At 42.2% G+C, this 22,532-nt stretch overlaps 1 protein-coding gene across 1 annotated transcript in view; it reads right to left on the bottom strand.

Moving 5' to 3' along the window:
- Positions 1-22,532, bottom strand: part of cdh22 (cadherin 22) — an 850,755-nt gene that overhangs the window by 698,278 nt on the left and 129,945 nt on the right. The window contains exon 2 of the mRNA XM_043710157.2: positions 12,885-13,289. Coding sequence (XP_043566092.2) covers positions 12,885-13,106 — 222 coding nt within the window. The 5' untranslated portion in view covers positions 13,107-13,289. The remainder of the gene's footprint in view (positions 1-12,884; positions 13,290-22,532) is intronic.

The following is a 22,532-nucleotide window of genomic DNA, read 5'->3' as shown; positions in this document are numbered from 1 at the left end:
GATGCCACACTTGGTCAAATGTAGTCTTGATATCAGCCTTTGTTTATCTCTGGAATTTAGCTGTTTTGTCCATATTTGAACAAAATGAGATCATAGCTGTGTTGCCCTGGCAGAACCCAGACAGAGCATCACTGAGCAGTTAATCACTGAGCAGGTACTGCATGATAGCACTGCTAATGACCGTTTCTTTCACTTTACTGATGATCGAGTGTAGACTGATGGGGCGGTAATTGATCAGGTTGGATTTGTCTTGCTTTTGTGTCCAGCTCATTTTCCACATTGTTGGGTGGATGCCAGAGTTTTGGTAGAACTGGAACATTATGACTAAGGGTGCAGCACCAGAGTTGATGGTAGTGATAGAACTGGAGGTATAACAGATTCTGAGGTCATAGCTTGTGTTGGAGTGCAATTTTGCTGCGGCTGATGGATGCCCAGTTTTGAGTTGCTCAATCTGTTTGTAGTCTGTCCCATTTAGTACAGTGATAGTACCACACAACATAATGGAGAGTATTCTCAATATGAAGGTGGAACTTTATCGCCACAAGGACTGTGTGGTGGATACTCTTAACGTCATGGACAGACGCATCTGTAGCAGGTAAATTGCTAAGGATGTTATCAAGTATGTCTTTCTCTCTTGTTGGTTCCTTTACAATAGACAATAGACAATAGCTGCAGGAGTAGGCTATTCGGCCCATCCACCCTGCAGCACCTTTCATTACGATCATGGCTGATCATCCACAATCAGTATTCTGTTCCTGCCTTATCCCGATAACCCTTGATTCCACTATCTTTAAGAGCGCTATCCATCTCTTTTTTGAAAGTATCCAGAGACTTGGCCTCCACTGCCTTCTGGGGCAGAGCATTCCATATATCCACCACTCTCTGGGTGAAGAAGATTCTCCTCAACTCTATTCTAAATGGCCTACCCCTTATTTTTAAACTATGTCCTCTGGTTCGGGACTCACCCATCAGCGGGAACATGCTTCCTGCTCCAGAATGTCCAATCCTTTAACAATCTTATACGTCTCAATCAGATTGCCTCTCATCCTTTGAAAGTTAAGTGTATATAAGCTCAGTTGCTCCAATCTTTCTACATATGATAGACCCGCCATTCCGGGAATTGATCTCATGAACCTACGCTGCACTCCCTCAATAGCCAGCATGTCCTTCCTCAAATTTGGAGAACAGAACTGCACACAATATTCCAGGTGCGGTCTCACCAGGGCCCTGTACAGCTGCAGAAGGACCTCTTTGTTCCTTTCGTCTTGTTATGAATGCCAGCATGCCATTAGCTTTCTTCACTGCCTGCTGTACCTGCATGCTGGCTTTCATTGACTGATGCACAAGAACATCTAGATCTCGTTATACTTCCCCTTTACCTAACTTGACGCTATTTAGATAGTAATCTGCCTTCCTATTCTTGCCACCAAAGTGGATAACCACGCATTTATCCACATTAAACTGTATCTGCCAGGTATCTGTCCACTCACTTAGCCTGTCCAAGTCACCCTGAATTCTCATAACATCGTCCTCATATTTCACCCTGCCACCCAGCTTTGTGTCATCAGCAAATTTGCTAATATTACTTTTAATACCTTCATCTATATCATTAATGTATATTGTAAACAGCTGCGGTCCCAGCACTGAACCTTGTGGTATCCCATCTGCGGCAAACCCAGTCCAGCAGTTATTTTCTTTGGGGCCCGACCAGCTCGATCAATAGTGAGACTGCTGTGGTCAAGCCACCACAGGTCCAATATTGGACATCCTAAATTATTCACGTCCGGAGAAATCAAGCCAAACAGAAAATTGACCAAACAAAATTAAACAGCATCGAATAGTGATAACCTATAGAGAACAGCAAGGTCAAAGATGTCACAGAGGTTCGGGCCAAAGGCCACAGAACATTTGGGAAGGTCCAGGTGAGGGGAATAAAATCATAAACTTGGAAGTCATCCCTTCGGTGAAGACCCATGGAAGGAGACCGTCCAGCAACTCAAGGAGATCCAGAAGAAGATCCACCCTGACCTACGACACCGACCTTTGAGGAAGAAAGCCAGCCCTACACCAGGGAGGGATGAGATTCCAATGTCCTGGCTCAAACACATGGATCATTGTGGGTATTATCCTTTCTCATATGGATAGGGCTTTGTAGAGAATAAATATTGTGGGAGGGACTAAATAGGTGTAGTCAACAAAATGGAAAGCATCCAACTTCATTGGTCACAGTTCATGGTAGTCTTTGATAACCTGGATCAGACTGCACTGACCCCGCAAAACAGGGCAAATTGGATCCAAACATATTTCCCAAATGTCGCTGAGGCAGTGAGGAAAGTATGTGAAGCTGTTATTCCAACAGACCACACCCACACAACAATGGGTGATAATTTTGGCCCTTGCTCCAGATGTTAGTAAGGTGGACTTTGCAAGATTGATGGGGATTTTTTTGGCCATTGTCATTTCTGGCACCTAGGTCAATACCCAGTGAGCCACCTAGTTTTGTTCCTTTTTTCCCTGATACAGGTAAACAACTTGCTAGGCCATTTCAGAGGGCACTTAAGAGTCAACCACTTTGCTGTGGGTCTGACTGCAGACCCACAGCAAAGTTTCCTTTTTCCAGATTTTTAAACATTCAGTTCAGATTTTGTCATCTCCCACGGTGAGATTTGAACTCAGAACATTATTTTGGTCTCTGAATTAATAGTCTACTGATAATATCATGAGGCCATCACCTCCATGTTGTCTATGTGCCATATAACTTGTAATAAAACAAGTTTATAATGGCTTTTCATTTATTTACAGGATTGAGTTATATAAAAGATGCCCTTTTTTTGGACAGCAAATTGAAAATGAGAAAAATGGTTACGACTTACAAGGGGAAAAAGATACAATGAATTATCTACTTCTTGGAAAAGCAGATGGAGCTAAATGCTGGCTAGGAAACACTGTTATGTTTTGGAGATGTTGTAGGCCTGGAGATGTCCAAGCATATTGGCACTATTCCTTGTAGGTTCTGGAGAGCTCAGCATAGGATCAAGTTTTTAATTGGTCAGTTTAATCATGGCAGGAGAAGGACACAGATAGCGAAGCAAGGAGACTTCCAAAATTAATCTTTTTCTCTTCCCTTCTATGTAAAGTTGCTTCTTTAATGTTCTGAAAATCTCTTTCTGTATACAGAAAAAGCATGTTTTGAAATGCTGAAAGAAATAACACTAATACTCAAAGTCAACAAAAATGACCCTGTTTTGGATTAGAACAGACCTTCTCAAAATATTTTAAGAAGGTAACCTAGACCCTAACTTTTTCTTATATTAAAGGTAGATATGAGATGTTGTGTTCCAGATGCAAAGCAACTGGCCAAACTATTTGGCATTAAACCATGCAAATTTATTTAATCACTACAGTTAAAATGCAAACAAAAGAGGAATTTGGAATAACTTATCTATTAGAAAACTTGGCAGAAAAACAGATACAGTAACTATTACTAATTAACTGTTCCAATACAGTAACATCCCATGCTGAGCAAAAAGGCAAATTCAGACACAGATTCTCACATTCAGTTCTCCAATCCAGGAGGAAAAAAACATCGAGAATATTCAGAGAGTGTCGCAGCCAGGATACAGTCACTGAAGCTTTCATCTCTTTTGACACCTCAAGAGCTTCTGATGTTACTGGAAAAAAAGCAAATCCCAGACATCTAGATCTGTGAGAGCTGGCCGCACCCCTACTCAGGCTGTTAAACAAAACCTCAAGGGCTCACAAGTCTTTTACACAAGTCATCTGCAGTTACCGGTTCGGCACCTCTGCCTTAAAACCTGTCTTCATAAAAAAAAGGACAAAATAACCTTTTAAAGTGACAGCATTGTCAGAGTCCAAATAAGCCAATAAACTACAGACTGGTCATTGAAGAATGGAAAAGCATTGTGGAGCTAACACATCTGATGCAGAGCAGTGAGTCGTTCAACTTTTTTTTCCCTCCATTCCGCCCACATAGTTAAGCTTCTCATTAACTATGTGGGCGGCACAGTGGCACAGTGGTTAGCACTGCTGCCTCACAGCGCCAGAGACCCGGGTTCATTTCCCACCTCAGGCGACTGACTGTGTGGAGTTTGCACGTTCTCCCCATGTCTGCGTGGGTTTCCTCCAGGTGCTCAGGTTTCCTCCCACAGTCCAAAGATGTGCAGGTTAGGTGAATTGGCCATGCTAAATTGCCTGTAGTGTTAGGTAAGGGGTAAACGTAAGGGTATGGGTAGGTTGCGCTTTGGTGGGTCGGTGTGGACTTTTTGGGCCGAAGGGCCTGTTTCCACACTGTAAGTAATCTAATCTAATCTAATAATGTGTTCATTTGAGCAGGGGTGTGTGTGTGTGTGTGTGTGTGTACATGAACTAGAAAATTTGGTTAACATTAAGAGTGTCATAGTTATTTTATTTTGTTATTCAAGCAAACTTGTCGGCTTTGATTTTATTGTGGATAGCTCTCTCTTAGAGGCAATTGGGATTTGTGGCAGATTCATCGAACCTTCACACAAGTGACTGGGACTGTCATGGTATGAAGGGCTTGGATGGGGATGAACTTGTTAAATGTGTATCAGAAAAGCTTCTCATTAACTATGTAAGTGTACCTGCTTGAGAAGGAGCAATATTTGACCGTCTGTTGAGAACTTAAATAAGTGACTGACGTGTCATTGAGGAGCACTTCAGGGCAAGTGATCATAATTCTATCAGTTTTAAAATAGTTATGGAAAAGGATAGAACTGTTCAAAAAGCTAAAGTTCTAAATTGGAGTAAGGCCAGTTTTGATGGTATTAGACAAGAACTTTCAAAAGTTGATTGGGGAAGCCTATTTGCAGGTAAAGGGATGAATGGTAAGTAGGAGGCCTTTAAAAATGAGATAATGAAAGTTCAGAAACAATATGTTCCTGTCAGCGTGAATGGCAAAGTTGTTAGGTTTAGGGACTGCTGATGACAAGAGAAATTAAGGCTCTGGTCAAGAAAAAGGAGACATTTGCTCATTATAGCTGGGATTGAGTGGAGCCCCTAAAGAAGTATAAGGGTAGTAGGACTCTTGTGGTTCTGTTCGCCGAGCTGGGAATTTGTGTTGCAGATGTTTCGTCCCCTGTCTAGGTGACATCCTCAGTGCTTGGGAGCCTCCTGTGAAGCGCTTCTGTGATCTTTCCTCCGGCATTTGTAGTGGTTTGAATCTGTCGCTTCCAGTTGTCAGTTCCAGCTGTCCGTTGCAGTGGCCGGTATATTGGGTCCAGGTCGATGTGCTTATTGATTGAATCTGTGGATAAGTGCCATGTCTCTAGGAATTCCCTGGCTGTTCTCTGTTTGGCTTGTCCTATAATAGTAGTGTTGTCCCAGTCGAATTCATGTTGCTTGTCATCTGTGTGTGTGGCTACTAAGGATAGCTGGTCGTGTCGTTTTGTGGCTAGTTGGTGTTCATGGATGCGGATCGTTAGCTGTCTTCCTGTTTGTCCTATGTAGTGTTTTGTGCAGCCCTTGCATGGGATTTTGTACACTACATTGGTTTTGCTCATGCTGGGTATCGGGTCCTTCGTTCTGGTGAGTTGTTGTCTGAGAGTGGCTGTTGGTTTGTGTGCTGTTATGAGTCCAATGGTCGCAGTAGTCTGGCTGTCAGTTCGGAAATGCTCTTGATGTATTGTAGTGTGGCTAGTCCTTTGGGTTGTGGCATGTCCTTGTTCCGTTGTCTTTCCCTCAGGCATCTGTTGATGAAATTGTGCCGGTATCCATTTTTGGCAAATACATTGTATAGGTGTTCTTCTTCCTCTTTTTGCAGTTCTGGTGTACTGAAACTCACACAGACCAAGTCCTGAACTACGAAAGCAACCACCCCAACACACACAAAAGAAGTTGCATCAAGACACTATTCAAAAGGGCCACAACACACTGCAGTATACCAGAACTGCAAAAAGAGGAAGAAGAACACCTATATGTATTCGCCAAAAACGGATACCCATGCAATTTCATCAACAGATGCCTAAGGGAAAGACAACGGAAGGAGGACATGCCACAACCCAAAGGACTAGCCACAAGACCATACATCAAGAGCATTTCCGAACTGACAGCCAGACTACTGCGACCATTAGGACTCATAACAGCACACAACCCAACAGCCACTCTCAGACAACTCACCAGAACGAAGGACCGATACCCAGCATGAACAAAACCAATGTAGTGTACAAAATCCCATGCAAGGACTGCACAAAACACTATATAGGACAAACAGGAAGACAGCTAACGATCCGCATCCATGAACACCAACTAGCCACAAAATGACACGACCAGCTATCCTTAGTAGCCACACACGCAGATGACAAGCAACATGAATTCGACTGGGACAACACTACTATTATAGGACAAGCCAAACAGAGAACAGCCAGGGAATTCCTAGAGGCATGGCACTCATCCACAGATTCAATCAATAAGCACATCGACCTGGACCCAATATACCGGCCACTGCAACGACAGCTGGAACTGACAACCGGAAGCGACACATTCAAACCACGACAAATGCCGGAGAAAAGATCACAGAAGCGCTTCACAGGAGGCTCCCAAGCACTGAGGATGCCACCTAGACAGGGGACGAAACGTCTGCAACACAAATTCCCAGCTCGGCGAACAGAACCACAACAACGAGCATCTGAGCTACAAATCTTCTCACAAACGTTGGGTAGTAGGACTATATTTAAGAGGGAAATAAGGAGGGCTAAAAGAGGACACAAGATTTCTTTGACAAATAGGGATAGGAGAATCCAAAGAGATTCTAGAAGTACATTAAGGGCAAAGGAGTAACTAGGGAGAGAATAGGGCCCCATAAAAATCAATATGGCTGTCCATGTGTGGAACCACAGGAGATAGGTGAGATACCAATAAGTATTTTGTGTAACTATTTGCATTGCAGAAGAACATGGAAGATCAGGAACTTGGGGAAATAAATAGTGATGAAAAATGTGTTGCTGGAAAAGCGCAGCCAGTCAGGCAGCATCCAAGGAGCAGGAGAATCGACATTTCGGGCATAAGCCCTTCTTCAGGATGCTCCTTGCTTTGCTCCTTGGATGTTGCCTGACCTGCTGCACTTTTCCAGCAACGCATGTTTCAGCTCTGATCTCCAGCATCTGCAGTCCTCACTTTCTCCTTAAATAAATAGTGATGTCTTGAAAACAGTCAATGTTACAGAAAATGAGGTGCTGGAGGTCTTGTCATGCACAAAGGTAGATAAATCTTGGAACCTGATCAGGTGTTTCCTAGAACTTTGTGGGAAGCAAGTGAAGAGATTGCTGGGCCCCTTGCTGAGATATTTGTATCATTGACAGCCACGGGTTAGGTGCTGGAAGACTGGAGGTTGGCTAATGAGATGCCATTATTTAAGAAAGGCTGTAAGGAAAAGGCAGGGAACTATAGACTGGTGAGCCTTACGTCAATGATTGGTAAGTTGTTGGAGGGGATTCTGAGGGACAGGATTTACATGTATTTGAGAGGAAAAGGAGTTATTTAGGATAGTCAACATGGTTTTGTATGTGGGAAATTGTCTATATGGACTTCAACAAAGAAAGATTCCGCATAGTAGAATGATTAATAAGGTTAGATCACATGGAATCTGGGGGAGCCAGCACAATGGATACAAAATTGGCTTGAAGGTAGGAGACAAAAGATGATGGTAGAGGGTTGCTTTTTGGGCTGAAGACCTATGACCAGCAGTGTGCCCAGAGAATCAATACTGAGTCCACTGCTTCTCATGATTTATATGAATGATTTGAATGTGAATACAGGAGGCATGATTAGTAAGTTTGCAGATGACACCAAAATATGTGTTGAAGTGGATAGTGGAGAAGATTATCTCAGATACAACGGGACCTTGATCAGATGGGCCAATGGGCCAAGGAGTAGCAGACAGAGTTTTAATCATAGAATCCTTACAGTGTGGAAACTGGTCATTTCACTCAACAAGTCCATACCAATCCTCTGAAGAGTAGCCACCCAGACCCAATCCCCTACCCTCTTACTCTACATTTACCCCTAACTAATGCACGTACCTGCACATTCCTGAACACTATAAGGAATTTAGCATAGCAAATTCACCTAAGCTGCACATCTTTGGACCGTAGGAGGAAACCGGAGCACCCGGAGGAAACCCGTGCCGACACGGGGAGAACGTGTAAACTCCACACAGACAGTCACCTGAGGCTGGAATCAAAGCTGGGTCCCTGGAATTGTGAGGCAGCAGTGCAAACCACTGAGCCACCATGGTGAAATTTAATTAGATAAATGTGAGGTGTTGCATTTTGGTAAGGCAAACCAGGGCAGGACTTATACAGTCAATGGTAGGGCTCTGGGGAGTGTTGCCAGACAAAGAGACCCAGGGGCGCAGAGACATACTTCCTTGAAAGTGGCATCAGAGGTAAACAGGGAAATGAAGAAAGCATTTGGTATGTTTGCTTTCATTGATCATAACATCGAGCATAGGATTTGGGGCATCATGTTTTGGCTGTACAGGACATTGGTGAGGCCACTTTTAGGATACAGCCTTCAAGTCTGATCTGCCTATGAAAGGAAAGATATTGTCAAACTTGAAAGGAAGCAGAAAAGATTTACAAAAATATTGCCAGGAGTACAGGCTTTGAGATACAGGGCGAGGTTGAATAGGTTGGGGCTTTTCTACGTCGGGCGTCGAAGACTGAGGAGTGACTTCATGGAAGTTTATAAAATCATGAAGAGTATGGATAGTGTAAATAGACAAGATCTTTTTTTCTAGGTTGGGAGTGTCCAGAACTTGAGGCCCCAAGTTTAAAATGAGAGGGGAAAGATATGAAAAGGACCTCAAGGATGACTGCAGAGTGTTTTGTACATGGAATGAGCTGCTAGAGGAAGCAATGTAGGCAGATTTCTTACAATTACAACATCTAAAAGGCATCTGGATGGGTATATGACTAAGAAGGGTTTAGGTGGATATGGGTCAAATGCTGGCAAATGGGACTAGGTCAGATTGGGATGTTTGATCAGTGCGGACGAGTTGGACCAAAGGGTCTGTTTCTGTGCTGTATGACTCTCCTCTGTGACTCCAGGAATAGTAGCGTTTGATTTCCAGCACATTACTCCAGAGTGTCATGGCCACAGCTAAAACAGATGCGACTTTCCACAGATCCCCTCTTTTCCCTTACCCTCGCCAAGAGAGTGCAACATGTCTTCAGGTCTGGCCTCAGGAATGGTGAGATGATGGGAAACCTCAGTCAGAGGTCATCTGACTGGTTAAGAACCCGACAGATTCAGAACCAAAGAAATTGCAAAATTTAATATTAGCTTGAAAGAAGTGGTGCAGGCTGAAGGCACTGTGGAAAGAGCTTTGAAACAGTGTGGTTTTCAAATCACGACACTCTCCAACTACAGGCTGTAGAAGAAATCTATTATGATCAAAGTGTATCAGGCTCCAGGCTGTGTGCTACTGGGAGTTGTACTAACATTTCCAGAACTAATTTCCATTTTCAAAGCTCAGTATTCATCACAGCCAGGAAACTTTCACCATAATCACTAAGGGCTGAATCAATGTAAGATGTCCAAACATCCTTTGGTATCTTCTCTTGCCCCAAGCATTCTACATCATTGAGGTTCACTTTCAATTAGTTTTGATGAATGTGATGCTGCGTTAGCAACAAGGCAATATTTGTTAAACTCCTGTTGCGAATGAAGCTGCAGCCTATTCACACAGTGAAACATTATGACCTAACTCAAGCCTCCCTCAATGTCGACAAGTTATTTATGCTCAGGTAAAGACCCTAGCAATGTCCTCCTCCCATATGTGGTTAACCACAACAGATAAATAATTCATAATGTTATCATAATGATAATGCAGCAATCTGGACTCAATATGTTTCTTAGATTAGATTGCTTACAGTGTGGAAACAGGCCCTTTGGCCCAACAAGTCCACACCGACCTGTCAAAGCGCAACCCACCCATACCCCTACATTTACTCCTTACCTAACACTACGGTCAATTTAGCATGGCCATTTCACCTGACCTGCACATCTTTGGACTGTGGGAGGAAACCGGAGCACCCGGAGGAAACCCACGCAGACACGGGGAGAACGTGCAAACTCCACACAGTCAGTCGCCTGAGGCGGGAATTGAACCCGGGTCTCAGGCGCTGTGAGACACCACTGTGCCACCGTGCCGCCCACAAATGTCATTAAACTTTGCAGGATGTTTCACAGGAGCATTGCAAAACTCAATATGACCCTGAGTAGCTGGGTGATCTACAGCTTTGTTGAAGATGTAGATTTTAAGCAGCATGAGATAAAGATGTGAAAAAAAGTTTAGAAAAGGATATTTTGGTGCTCGAATCAGTTGAAGACTGTCATCAATTGTGGAATGATTGAAATCTGAGATGATCAAAAGGCCAGAATAAAAGGACTGCAGGTATTATTTAGGGTTGTCATGATGGAGGGGATCACAGAGATAATGGCTAGGCCCTACAGGAATGAGCATTTCAAAACTTGTGGCATTGTTCATCTGGGAGCTAATGTGTGTCAGCAAGTCCTGGTGTGATTCAGTGAACAGGACTTTGTGTGAGTAAGAATATGGATGTCATGATATGATATCAAAACCCCAAATAATTTATCGACATTTTTTCACTTAAAATTCCAAACTGTGTTGCTTTTAAAGGAAGGCTGCAATGGGAAAAATGCATATTTAAATTCATGACTGCTTGTAAAGTTATGGGTGAAGCCCATGGAGTATCACACATCTACATTGTCAGGGAAGAAAAAGTGCTAGAAATCATAATGGGTCAGGCAGCAACTGTGGGCAGAGAACAAGCTAGCATTGTTTTTGTTTTCAGTAATGTTATTGCTCCCAAAATGTCAGGGCAGCTTCAAACAGAGAGATGCTGAACAAGAAGAGGTGTGTGAAGCCTGACTATCTCACCCTCCTCTGCAGAAAAAAAACCTCTTGTAATTTTACCCTCCAGTATATATAGAAAAAGTTAAAAAGTCAGTTTCAACTCTACTGGAGTAGGCAAGTAGGACCTCTTGTGTGTACCTACCTGGGTTTCAGCATTAGCATGCAGTGAAGGTCACAGTCAAGGAACTATTTCCTGTTCCCTCGGTTTTGTAGGTGAAGGAAGACCTTCTCTCACTCTGAAGCTGGAAGCCAGTTCAGAAAGAATTCTGGAGAAAGGTACTTCAATCAAACTACAAAACCTGGAATCTCAAAAAAAAACAAATCAACTCCCAAGCTTAAAGCCACTGGTATGATTCCTGCAATTATTCAATGATTCGCTCTTTCCAAACAATTCAAAGTCTAATTGGTATATCTGCTTTCTTTTCAGTTTTATCTTTATATACTTTCCTCTTATTTTTAATCTTTATGCATGTGTATTGCACCACTAATTCTTTTCAATTTAAGCAATTGATAAACTTACTATTTATGTTGATTCAAGGAAGCCTGGTTCAATTGGCTCCAAGTTCATTTGGGTCAGAGAAATGTATCCACAGAGGATCTATCTTAAATTAATGTTGCTAAAGCCAGCTGAGGGAGAAGATGACTAAAGAAGGACAGTTCATTCGTCCTCCTCCAGAAGCTTAACAAGTTGGGGTAATTCATTTGAAACAGTAACAAATCGGGGAACTTTGCCCAGGGACCTGTCATAACAAAAGGCAGCTGAGTACTGGATGGCAGCAGCTTGACAGAGGGTGGGAAGATCAGCTGGAAATACATTGGAATAGTTGCGTAGGAGCTAACAAAAGGGTTTCAGCAGTAGATGAGCTGAAGCAGGCTTACAGTTTGGTGTTATGTAAATCACTGACATATTCTCAGTGTAGAGCCAGGACATCATATAGTGTTGATTCCTCACTATTGTAGTTTCTGAGTTCTATTGCTGAAAGGTCATGTTTGGAAAATCTAACACAACAAATGATCTCCTTCAGTGTTCTGCCTGATATGTGATATATCAAGTTGTGTCTACATGCATCTTCTGGCTTTCTTAATCATAGACATACTGTTTAATTTTGCCACCACCTTCTGTTCTTTCTGCTAACTAAAACAATTTTCTCTTGCGAGCTGTTGTATGTTAAATTCTTCATCCTTGTCTGTAATTACGATAATCTCACAGCAGAGCTTCAAGCTCCAATATCAAATTAAGTTTTGTTTATTGAGAAAGAAGCACTCCTGACCTTTGTTTGAAAGGTCAATGATGTTGGTCTGAAATGATATTCTATATGGAGATTTTCATTGATTCCCCTTGTCCCTGGTTGAAGAATATCAGATGTGATATTGTACCTTAGATCAAACTCCGATCTATGTAGAGCTCACTGCACTTATGGTAACAAGAGAAGTGTTTCATTTTCTCCACCATCCTGAGCAATTAGTGGACCCAACTATCCCTTTGTAACATGGCTCAGGAGTCATTTCTCACTCTGTGGGAAACCCGAGTGATTGGGTAAAATGTCAATTTTACACCTAACTCAGTAATCATCCTCTCCATTCAGAGGTGAAATTGAAGAGTTTGGACCCAGTCTTGTCATTTTTCAACTGGACTGGACAGAAGAAAATATTGAAAATAACTCAGTTTTACATTGGGGGGGGGGGCGCAATTTGTAATCAGTGTCACTGGACAAGCAATCCAGAACTTGCAATTAAAACAGGTGAAGAAAATGATTAGTTTCAGTAAATATTAATAGCTAATACTATTCATTTTGCAGCACGTGTTGAGATTATTCTGACTTGTGCAGTTCTACAGTTTTACAAAAAGGTTCAAAGATGGCAGAAAAATCGGTAGGTATCTGCTTTTAAGTAAAATTCAGCAGCTTCATGTCAACTGGCACCAATCTCTTGAAAAACAAAAGAAAGTCTTACAGGTTAACCTCACCTTTCCAACATAGAGTGGCTCTGTTCCAGTGTACTCCTCCACAATGAAGAACTGGTTCCACACCCAGCCACGTTTTACACGCCGATGGGTTACTAAGCTTGCTTTTGATTGTTCCATCTTCCATTTTCGATGTTGCAAACTCTTCTGGGTGGAGTTGGTTCCACAGTAACACAGAACACACAAAACCACTGACGTGAGCCACAGAGAAGCGTGATTGACCATTTTACCCAGTCGTGTGTCAACCTATAAGTGTTCAGGTAAGTCGATAGCTGCACACTGTGCCCATCAGAAAGTGGATCCTTAAAAGTCTCATTAATCGCTGGTGCAAATTGAAAATCAGACTCTGAATTTCTGAGTGATAGCTTTCACTTCTCAAGCTGCTTGTCCTTCGGCTTAACAGGGAACCTGAAAAAATAACAATAGACACCATAAGATGGAATAACTGAACTACAGTTCACTAATAATAGTCAATCCATATCTATAATACAGTAATGACAAAAGTACTTAATTGGCAATGAAGCTAAGTAGTGTCCCAATGTTTTGACTGATGCTTATAAACTGTAAGACTTTTACGAGTTTAATTTCTTATTCATTCATGAGATGCGGCTATCAATTGGCTGGGCCAGTATTTATTGCCTGTCCCTTGTTACCCTTGAGAAGGTTGTGGTGAACTGCCTTCTCAAACCACTGCAGTTCCCATGCTATAGGTTGACCCACAATGCCATTAGGGAGGGAATTCCAGGATTTTCACCCAGCGATACTGAAGGAACAGTGATATATTTCCAAGTCAGGATAATGAGTGGCTTCGAGGGGAACTTGCAAGTAGTAGTGTTTCCATATATCTGCTGGCCTTGTCTTTTTGGAAGGAAGTGGTTGTGGGTTTGGAAGACACAGTATGAGGATCTTTGGTGAATTTCTATAGTGCATCTTGCACATAGTATACACTGCTGCTACTGAGCATCAGTGGTGGAGGGAATGGATGCTTATGGATGTGGTGCCAATCAAGCGGGCTGCTTTGTCCTGAATGTTGTCAAGCTTTTTCCAGTGTTGATGGGGTTGTACCTATCTAGGCAAGTGGGGAATATTCCATCATACTACTAGCTTATGCCTTGTTGAGGGTGGACAGATTTTGGAGATGAGTTGTTTGCTGCAGGCTTTCCTAGGCTCTGACCTGCTCTTGTAGCCACTGTGTTTAAATGGCTAGTCCAGTCCAGTTTCTTGTCAATGGCAACCTCAAGGATGTAGATGGAGGGAAATGGTGATGCCGTTGAACAGCAAGGGTCGCTGGTTAGATTCTGGCTTATTGGATGTGGCCAATGCTTGGTATGTGTATGGCATGAATATTACTTGCCACTTGTCAGCCCAAGCCTGGATATTGTCCAGATCTTGCTGCATTTAAACATGGACTACTTCAGTAACTGAGGGGTGATGAACAGTGCTGAACATTGTGTAATTGTTCGTGAACATCCCTATTTCTGACCTTATGATGGAGGAAAGGTCATTGATAATGCAGCTGAAGGTAGTAGCTGAACTCCCAGGACATTACCCTGAGGAACTCCTGCAGAGATGAACTGGAGTAGAGATAAATGATTTCCAACAACCATGACCATCTTCCTATGTGACAGGTACCATTTTAGATAATGCTGATAAGAATTGAGCAATTTTAAAACATGGAATCAGTCAACAAAGTCTGAAAAATGCATCCATTAAGATCAGTCCCAATCAGCATTCGTACTTGTTCCTAGCTCCCATCTTTCAAACAATTGTCGCTCAAAGCCACCTTCTTCTGTGACAAGCTGGGGGTATTTAGGAAGGTGGGAGGGTTGGGAATGGAGACCCCTGTGCCATCCTGCTTCCATTCCTAAGAGGTCTCTGACAGGAAGCCCCAAGGATGGTCTTTTCACCTCATTAATTGGCATGAACCCAGTGGTAGGGTGATGGGTGTAGACAGGTATGCCACGTCAGGCTTACGACTCGCAGATCCTGACACATTTGCTTGTTGTCTCTTGCAGTGCTGCTGGAGGAGCATCTTTTTCAAAGGGACTCTATATCTGATCGAGAGACTAGGCTTTGCAGGGCATGGGCTGAGACCCCTGAGTACCACTCCCTGTCCTAACTGCTAATGGCCCTCCTACATGACCCCCACCTCACGACTCTCCTCTAACCATCAAACCATTCTGGCCAGAGGTCCAGGAACAATCCCAGGCCATGAGTGAGTGTGGTACCAACAACAGCCATTGTCTCCCCACTGGAATTGCTTTTTAATACAATGTTTCTTGGCAGGTGACACTACTGTGTCTATAATCTTTGCTCTCAAGAAAGGCCTGCCAGTGACCTCTTAAGTACCTTCATGAGATTCTGCTTTTTATTCAATGACAATGTATTCATTAACCCACTTTTCCATTGTCTTTAGAGTGTAAAAAAAATCTGCCTAAATTTCTTTTCAACTTACTAGCTGCTAATTTTTGACTTTGGTATTTAACCCTTTCCACAATGTCCAGTATGTTTGGTGCAAGTATTATTAATTCCTTTCATCATTTCAAAATGTTGAATTTCTCAGAAATAAATTATAATGCCACGTTATGTAGACTCATGTTCTAAAATAGTTCATGGTCTTGGCAATTTCTGTTGTTGAATGCTCTTGCAACAGCAATATCCTGAACATTTTCATATCTTCATATCTTAAATGTAATGCTTACAGACCTGTTCAGTTTTACTCAATAGGATTCCAATTACTCATCCTCCCCCTTCTTGTCAAATATCAGAGTTACTCAGAGCTGTGTTCTGAGATTGCTTTAACTTGGCTGTCAACCTTGTTACATTTATATCATATGTATTGTAATTGGAAATTCATTACAGTATGATTTCACAACCTGAGGGCACTTAGCTGCTGTGAAACATGTTATAATGAGTGTCTGAGAGAAATATTCGGCAAAGTTCATGAACTGATGTTCCTAGAGGTCAGCTTTCGGCACCGTCCAGTTATCAGCTCCAGCCAGCAGACACTTGAGGTTGCTTTCCCTTCCTAACTGCACTGTGCCTGTATCACACAGACTGCAACAATTTGATACTTGAACCTACACAACTTACAATACTACCTACCTTCAAGGGGTAGGCACATTTTGATCTATGGCTTTCGATCAAAATCACTAATGGGTACAGTGAATAGTGATGATAGAATCCAAACCATTATGGAGCATTCCTAGTCATCCAGTCCACTGAATCTTTGCCCATTATTCCTACATTCTGGCTGGGACATTTTGGATGATTGGATTTTCTGCTCCATTACCTGAAACAGTCAGTGGGGAACACAACCCTGCTGATATCAGCTGCTCCACAGCAATTTAATGTTTCAAGAATTTTGAGTGGGTCAGTGGTGGTATGTTAGTCCCTCACTCAGAAGGAAGTCCCGTTTCAATGCACCAGCAGGTCTTCAGTCACAGTAGTACGTCACGGCACCATTCCCCCACTCCCCCCCCCCACACCCGCAACTCCCCCCCGCACCCCCCCCCCCCCCACAACCCCCTACCTCCTGTCTTTTCCTCCCTCAGTAACTCCTTTAATATACCCCTTATAGGATTGTTCCCAAACAATATTAATACAAATATTCGACAAAAGGTTTTCAATTGTTATAAACTCTACAGAAGCAGATTCAAAATTCTTTCTGTTTTAAATCTTGCATGTGGGTTTTGATGACAAGACTAGCATGTATCACCCACTCCTAATTATGATGGACAATGTGGTAGTGAGCTGCCTCCTTGAACCTCTGTAGTCATGTGGTATAGGTTCACCTAGTGTTGCTAGGTAGACAATTTTGATAGTGAAGGAAAGCCTTTAGTTCCAAGTCAGAAGGGACCATTATTGAAGGGGAACTTGTTTCCTTGTATCTCCTGCCCTTGCTTTTTGAGGTGGTAGACAGTGCCAATTTGGAGACTGCTGCCAAAGGATAAATTGGAAATAATACACACTACTGCCACTGTGAGGCAGAGGTGGAGAGAGTGAATGCTTAAGATGGTGGATGAGGTATTAATCAAATTCAAAAGAATTCAGAAGACATTTACCAGGGTGTTGCCAGGACAGGAGGATTTGAGTTATGGACAGACGTTGGATAGGCTGGGATTTTTTTTACTGACATGTGCAAGGTTGAGGGGTGACCTTATAGAAGTTTATAAAATCATGAGGGATATAAATAAGATGAATAACCAAGATCTTTTCCTGGGGGTGGGGGATTTTAAATCTAGGGGGCATATTTTTATGATGAGAGGAGAAAGATAAAAAAAACATGAGGGGTAATTTTTCACACAGAGAGTGATTTGTGTGTGAAATGAACTTCCAGAGGAAGTGGTGAATGTGGGTACAGTTACAACATGTGGAAGTCGTTTATTTATGTATATGTATAAGAAATGTGTGGAGGGATATGAGCCAAGCACTGGTAGGTGGGACTAGTTTAGTTTGGGATTATGGTCAACATGGACTGGTTGGATGAAGGGTCTGTTTCCGTGCTACATGACTCTTAATTGGTTGCTTTTTCTGGATGATGTGACGTACCTTGAGTGTTTTTGAAGTAGCATTCATCCAGGCAATTGGAGACTATTCCATTGTATTTCTAACTTGTGGAGAAAATGAGGGCTGCAGATGCTGGAGATCAGAGCTGAAAATGTGTAGCCCTTCCTGAAGAAGGGCTTATGCCCGAAACGTCGATTCTCCTGTTCCTTGGATGCTGCCTGACCTGCTGCGCTTTTCCAGCAACACATTTTCAGCTCTATTTCTAATTGTGTCTTGTGGAACGTGTACAGGCTTTGGAGACATGAAAGAAAAATGAATCACCGCAGAACTCACAGCCTCTGACCTGCTCTTGCAGTCACTTTACTTTAGCTATGACATCAGATTGGATTCACCAGGGTTGCTTTTCTCAGAATCTCTGAGCGGATGGCAGGAATGAGGTGTACACATCAGTGAGGGGCTTAGATAGGATATACAGTAGAGACGTCACTTATCAGCCTGCAGAGAGTTAAAGTAATCAGTAGAACAATTAGAGGGAGATGAAGAAGATCTTTTTCACCCAGAAGGTGGTGGTTTTCTGCAATTTAATGTCCAGTTTGGTGTTTGAAGCAGAAAACATTCGACATGTTTAAAAGGAGCCTGGACGTGCATCTGGAACTCTGTCACCAGCAAAGTGACGGACTCTAAGTGTGGGTAGGATGAGATGACTTTATTCAGCTGGCACAGATGGGATTGCTGAACATTCTCTGTGCCATAACTTTTTTTGTTCTGTATGGTTCTAATTGTGGAATCATCAGTGAACATCCCCTCATTTGGCCTCATGATGGAGGGCAAGTCATTAATGAAGCAGCTGAAGATGGTTGTGCCCAGGAAGCTACCCTGAGGAACTCCTGTTGTAATATACGAGGCCTGAAATGATTGGCCTCTAAGAGCCACAATCACCTTCACTTGTGCCAGGTATGACTCTCATCAGTGGGGAGTTTCCATTTGAGACTCCAGTTTTACCAAGGTTACTTGATGCATTCAGTCAAATGTTGTCTTCATGATAAGCTCAGTCACACACATTTCGCTCACCTCTGTATTTGAGCTCTATTTTCCATGTTTAGACTAAGACTGCAATGTGATCTAGAGCCGGGTGTCCCTGGCTGAAACTCAAACTGAGCATCATATTAAAGAGGTTACAAGTTGATTTGTTATAATCACGTACTGAGATGCAGCCAAAATAGATTTCCACCCACGCTATGAGTAAAGAAAGAATTCCCAACATCACCATAGTTCTGATCATAAGATGCATGCTCAGTTTCACCTGATGTTCACTCAGCAAATAAACAGAATAAACCTGGAAACATCTTGTTCTCCAAGAGAAAGAAATGCAGCATCAGAGAGCTATTCTATCACCATCATGCTAATGGATAGCTGCCACTGATACATGAACATTCAGGAGAAAATGGAAATATCTCAGCCCTTTCATTTGGATGATTTAACACTGTTCTGGTTACTTCATATGATTAAGCTAAATCAATTCTATTACAAAAGAACTGACCTTGTAATTACTGACACAAATTTTACACTGCAGGTTTTAAAACTTTTTTTTTCACAGTTGGTTCATATTGTCTTGTCGATATAGACAAACATCGTTTGCAATAAGGCTTCTCTGGGGTCTCTTTCATTTTTGTGCTGTTTTCAATAATTTACAATACACTGACTGCTACATATAATTCCTGTGGCACATGAGTAAATTTCTTCACTGGTTTAAGAATATGGATCAGCAATGAATTTATTATGAGTTATTTGAAAGAGGAAAATGAGAGGTTGAGTGGCTATTTGAGGTAAAAGTGCTCTTGTACTAACTGAGAAACAGAAAGGCTATTGTTATACATCACCTTTCATGTACAAGACAGTCCAAAGTCCTTTAAAGCCACTGAAGTAGATGTGAAGTGTAGTCACTATGTGATATGCACAGTAATCAGGCAATATCTAGAGAAATTGAGATCAAAACAGAAAATGCTGGGCAGAGTCAACAGGTCTGGCAGCATCTGTAAAGGAAAATTAATGTTCCCTTTCTTCAATTCTGACGAAGGGTCATCACCACACAAGGTCAACCATGTTAGTATAGAAACAGTAGGTGCAGAATTCATATGAGGAGATGCAAGCAAAACTGACCACAAAGATAGCAGTCTTCCTTCTGGCAGTAAGCAGAAAATTTTTTTTCGAAGTTCTTTGAGAAGCAATGCATGAGCAAGCTACGAGAGACCAAATCTTAAGTACGATATGAATGGCTCAGGAATGCAAAACAGTTGAATGATTGTGCTGACCATCAATTTTGCCATTACATTCCTTAGAAAATGTTTCCCTCAAAGCCCATCTCTCTTTTTCTGACTGTTTCTGGCTAAGCCAGCATTTAATACCTATTGATAGTTCCCCGAGGGAAAGTGGTGATATGCTGCCGTTTTGAACTGCTGCAGTCCATTTGGTGGAGGAGTACCCATAATGCTGTTGAAAAGGAAGCACCAAGACTTTGAGTGAGCAACACCAAAATAATGGGGATATATTTTCAAGTCGGGATGGTGAATTGCTTGGAAGGAAACTTAAAGGTGGTGGTATTCCCATGTATCTGCTGTCCTTGTCCTTTTAGATGGTAGTAATTGTGGGTTTGAAAACTGCTGTTGAGGAAGTCTTGGTGAATTTCTGAAGTGCATGTTGTAAATGGTACATCCAGCTGCTACTGAGCGTCAATGATGGAAGGAATGTAGATCAATTAAGCAGCTGATTTCTCCTGGATTGTATCAAGCTTCTTGAACTGGAGCTGCACCCATACAGGCAAGTGTGGAGTTTTCCATCACACTCACAATATATGCCTTGTAGTTGGTGGACAGGCTTTGGGGAGTTAAGAGTTGAATGTTTCCTTAGTGCACCTTCTTGTTGCAGGTTTCCTCACCTCTGACCTGCTATTATAGCCACTGGGTGTATGTGGTGTGTCCAGTTCAGTTTCTGCTCATTGTAACTCCCAGGATGTTGATACAGGGGAATTTTGTGATGGCAATACTATTGAATGTCAAGGAGTGAATGTTACATTCTCTCTTGTTGAAGATGGTCATTGCCTTGCATTCATATCATGCAAACAATACTGCCACTTGTTAGCCTAAACCTGGATATTGTCCCGGGTCTTGCTGCATTTGGACATGGACTGCTTCAGTATCTGAGGAGTCGTGAAAGGTGCTGAAAATTGTGCAATCATCGGTGAACTTCTGACCTTACAATGAGGGGAAGGTCACTGATGAAGCAGCTGAAGATGGTTGTGCCGAGGACACTACAGTGAGAGATTCCTGCAGAGATGTCTTGGAGCTGAGATGACTAACCTCCAGCAAGCACAATTATCTTATTTGATGATAGTTATGAGTCCAACCAGCAGTGAACCTCTCCCCCACCACTCAATTTCCATTGACTCTGTTTTGCAGGGAAGCTTAATGCTCCAGTCAAGTGCAGTCTTGATGCCTGGAACTGTCACTCTCTCCACGCTGTTGGAATTCAGCTCTTTTGTCCATGTTTGAATAATGACTGTGTGTGGTCAGGAGATGAGTGGCTCCAGTGAGCAGATTATTGTTAATCAGGTATGCATGCCAGCATTGACCATGACATCTTCCATCACTTTATTGATGACTGAGAGTCGAGTGATGTGATGGTAATTGGCTAGATTGCTGCTTTTTGTGTTGGGGACATACTTGCACAAGCTTCCACATGGTCGAGTAGATGCCAATGGTGTTGCAGTACTGAAACAGATTAACAAGAGGCACAACAGAATCTAGAGTATTTCTTCATTACTAACACCAGAACATTGTCTGAGTCCATAAACCTCTTCAGTTTCAAAATATTGTGTGTGGAGCAAATCGAATTGGCTGAAGACTGGCGCCTGTGATGCTGGGGATCTCTGGAAGATATCGAGATGGATCACTTGTCACAAAGCTAGTCCCTTTTTATTCTAAAAGCTGTTCCTTGGCTCAAGTATACTCTGTCCTTGATTTTGTTTCAGAGGGGCAATAAACCGGCTGGGGTCAGATCAGTCTGGTTTAGTACAGGGATGAAAATGATTTTGAGAGGCCTTTTGTTTATATGTAGATAAATGAGATTTCAGGCCAAAGTGGTCATGTTTCAGAAGTGACCTACATAATGAAAATGGAGTGGTCAGCTCTGTAGCTGAGCAGTTTGGTTCAGTCTTGAACTGTTGAGGAGTTCAATAGTGAGCTGTATGGAAACTCTCTCTCTCTTTCTGCCCTTCAACTTCAACCTGTAAGCATGTGTTCCATTTATACTGTTTTTTAAAATGAGTTTGCTTATTGGGACTGTTGTGTATATTCAGAACAGCTTAATTAAGTCTAGTTTGGATAGACTGAATTCTGTATGGGTTCTTCTTTTCTGTATTTCATTGTGTAATTTTGTGAATAATTTTTTTGTCTGTTTTAAAATCCATTAGTCAATTTAGCTAACTTAATCTGGGTAACTTTCATGTACACTTGCTGAAACAAATTGCAAAGTTATGGTCTGGGCTGCCTGCTTAAGAATGTTTTGAGTGGTCTAGCCAAGTCCATAACAGATGGGGGGCTCGTCCGGGATTTTCAAGAGTGAGCGGTAGGTGCTAGTGTCTTTATTTCGAGTGTTGATATGGTTGGGTAGACAAAGCCTGAAGTAGGAATGTCTCTTTCAGTCACCAAAAGTTTTCTGGAAGAGGATGCGGTGACTTTGAAAGTTTTACAAAAAGTGAATACGACCAAGATACAGGAATTAGCAGAGAAGCTGGAATTAGAACTTCCTGCTTCTGTGAGAAAAGGAGAGATAATTACAGTAGTAGCTCAGCATTTAAACTTGCTGGCGAAACCATCAGAATCTATAGAGATGGCAAGAATTCAATTGCAAATGAAGCAGCTTGAGTGAGAGGCAAGAGATAAGGAAAGGGCAGCAGAAATGAAATGGTTTGAGTTACGATTAAAAGCAGAAGAGAGGGAAAAGGAGAGTGTAGCAGAACAGAGATAAAAAGACAGAGCAGCAGAAGAACTTTTGAACTTTTGAACAGCAGCTTTTGAACTTCAAAAACTGACATTTAAAAAGGAAAGTCAGCTTAAAAGGCTAGAGATAAAGGCTGAGGGTAGG

Source organism: Chiloscyllium plagiosum, unplaced genomic scaffold (assembly GCF_037043375.1).
Source record: "Chiloscyllium plagiosum isolate Xiang-an unplaced genomic scaffold, Cpla_swu_hap1 HiC_scaffold_15, whole genome shotgun sequence".
NCBI lineage: Eukaryota > Metazoa > Chordata > Chondrichthyes > Orectolobiformes > Hemiscylliidae > Chiloscyllium > Chiloscyllium plagiosum.
Note: the sequence above shows the minus strand (reverse complement) of the source record. Positions and strands in the feature narration are given on the sequence as shown.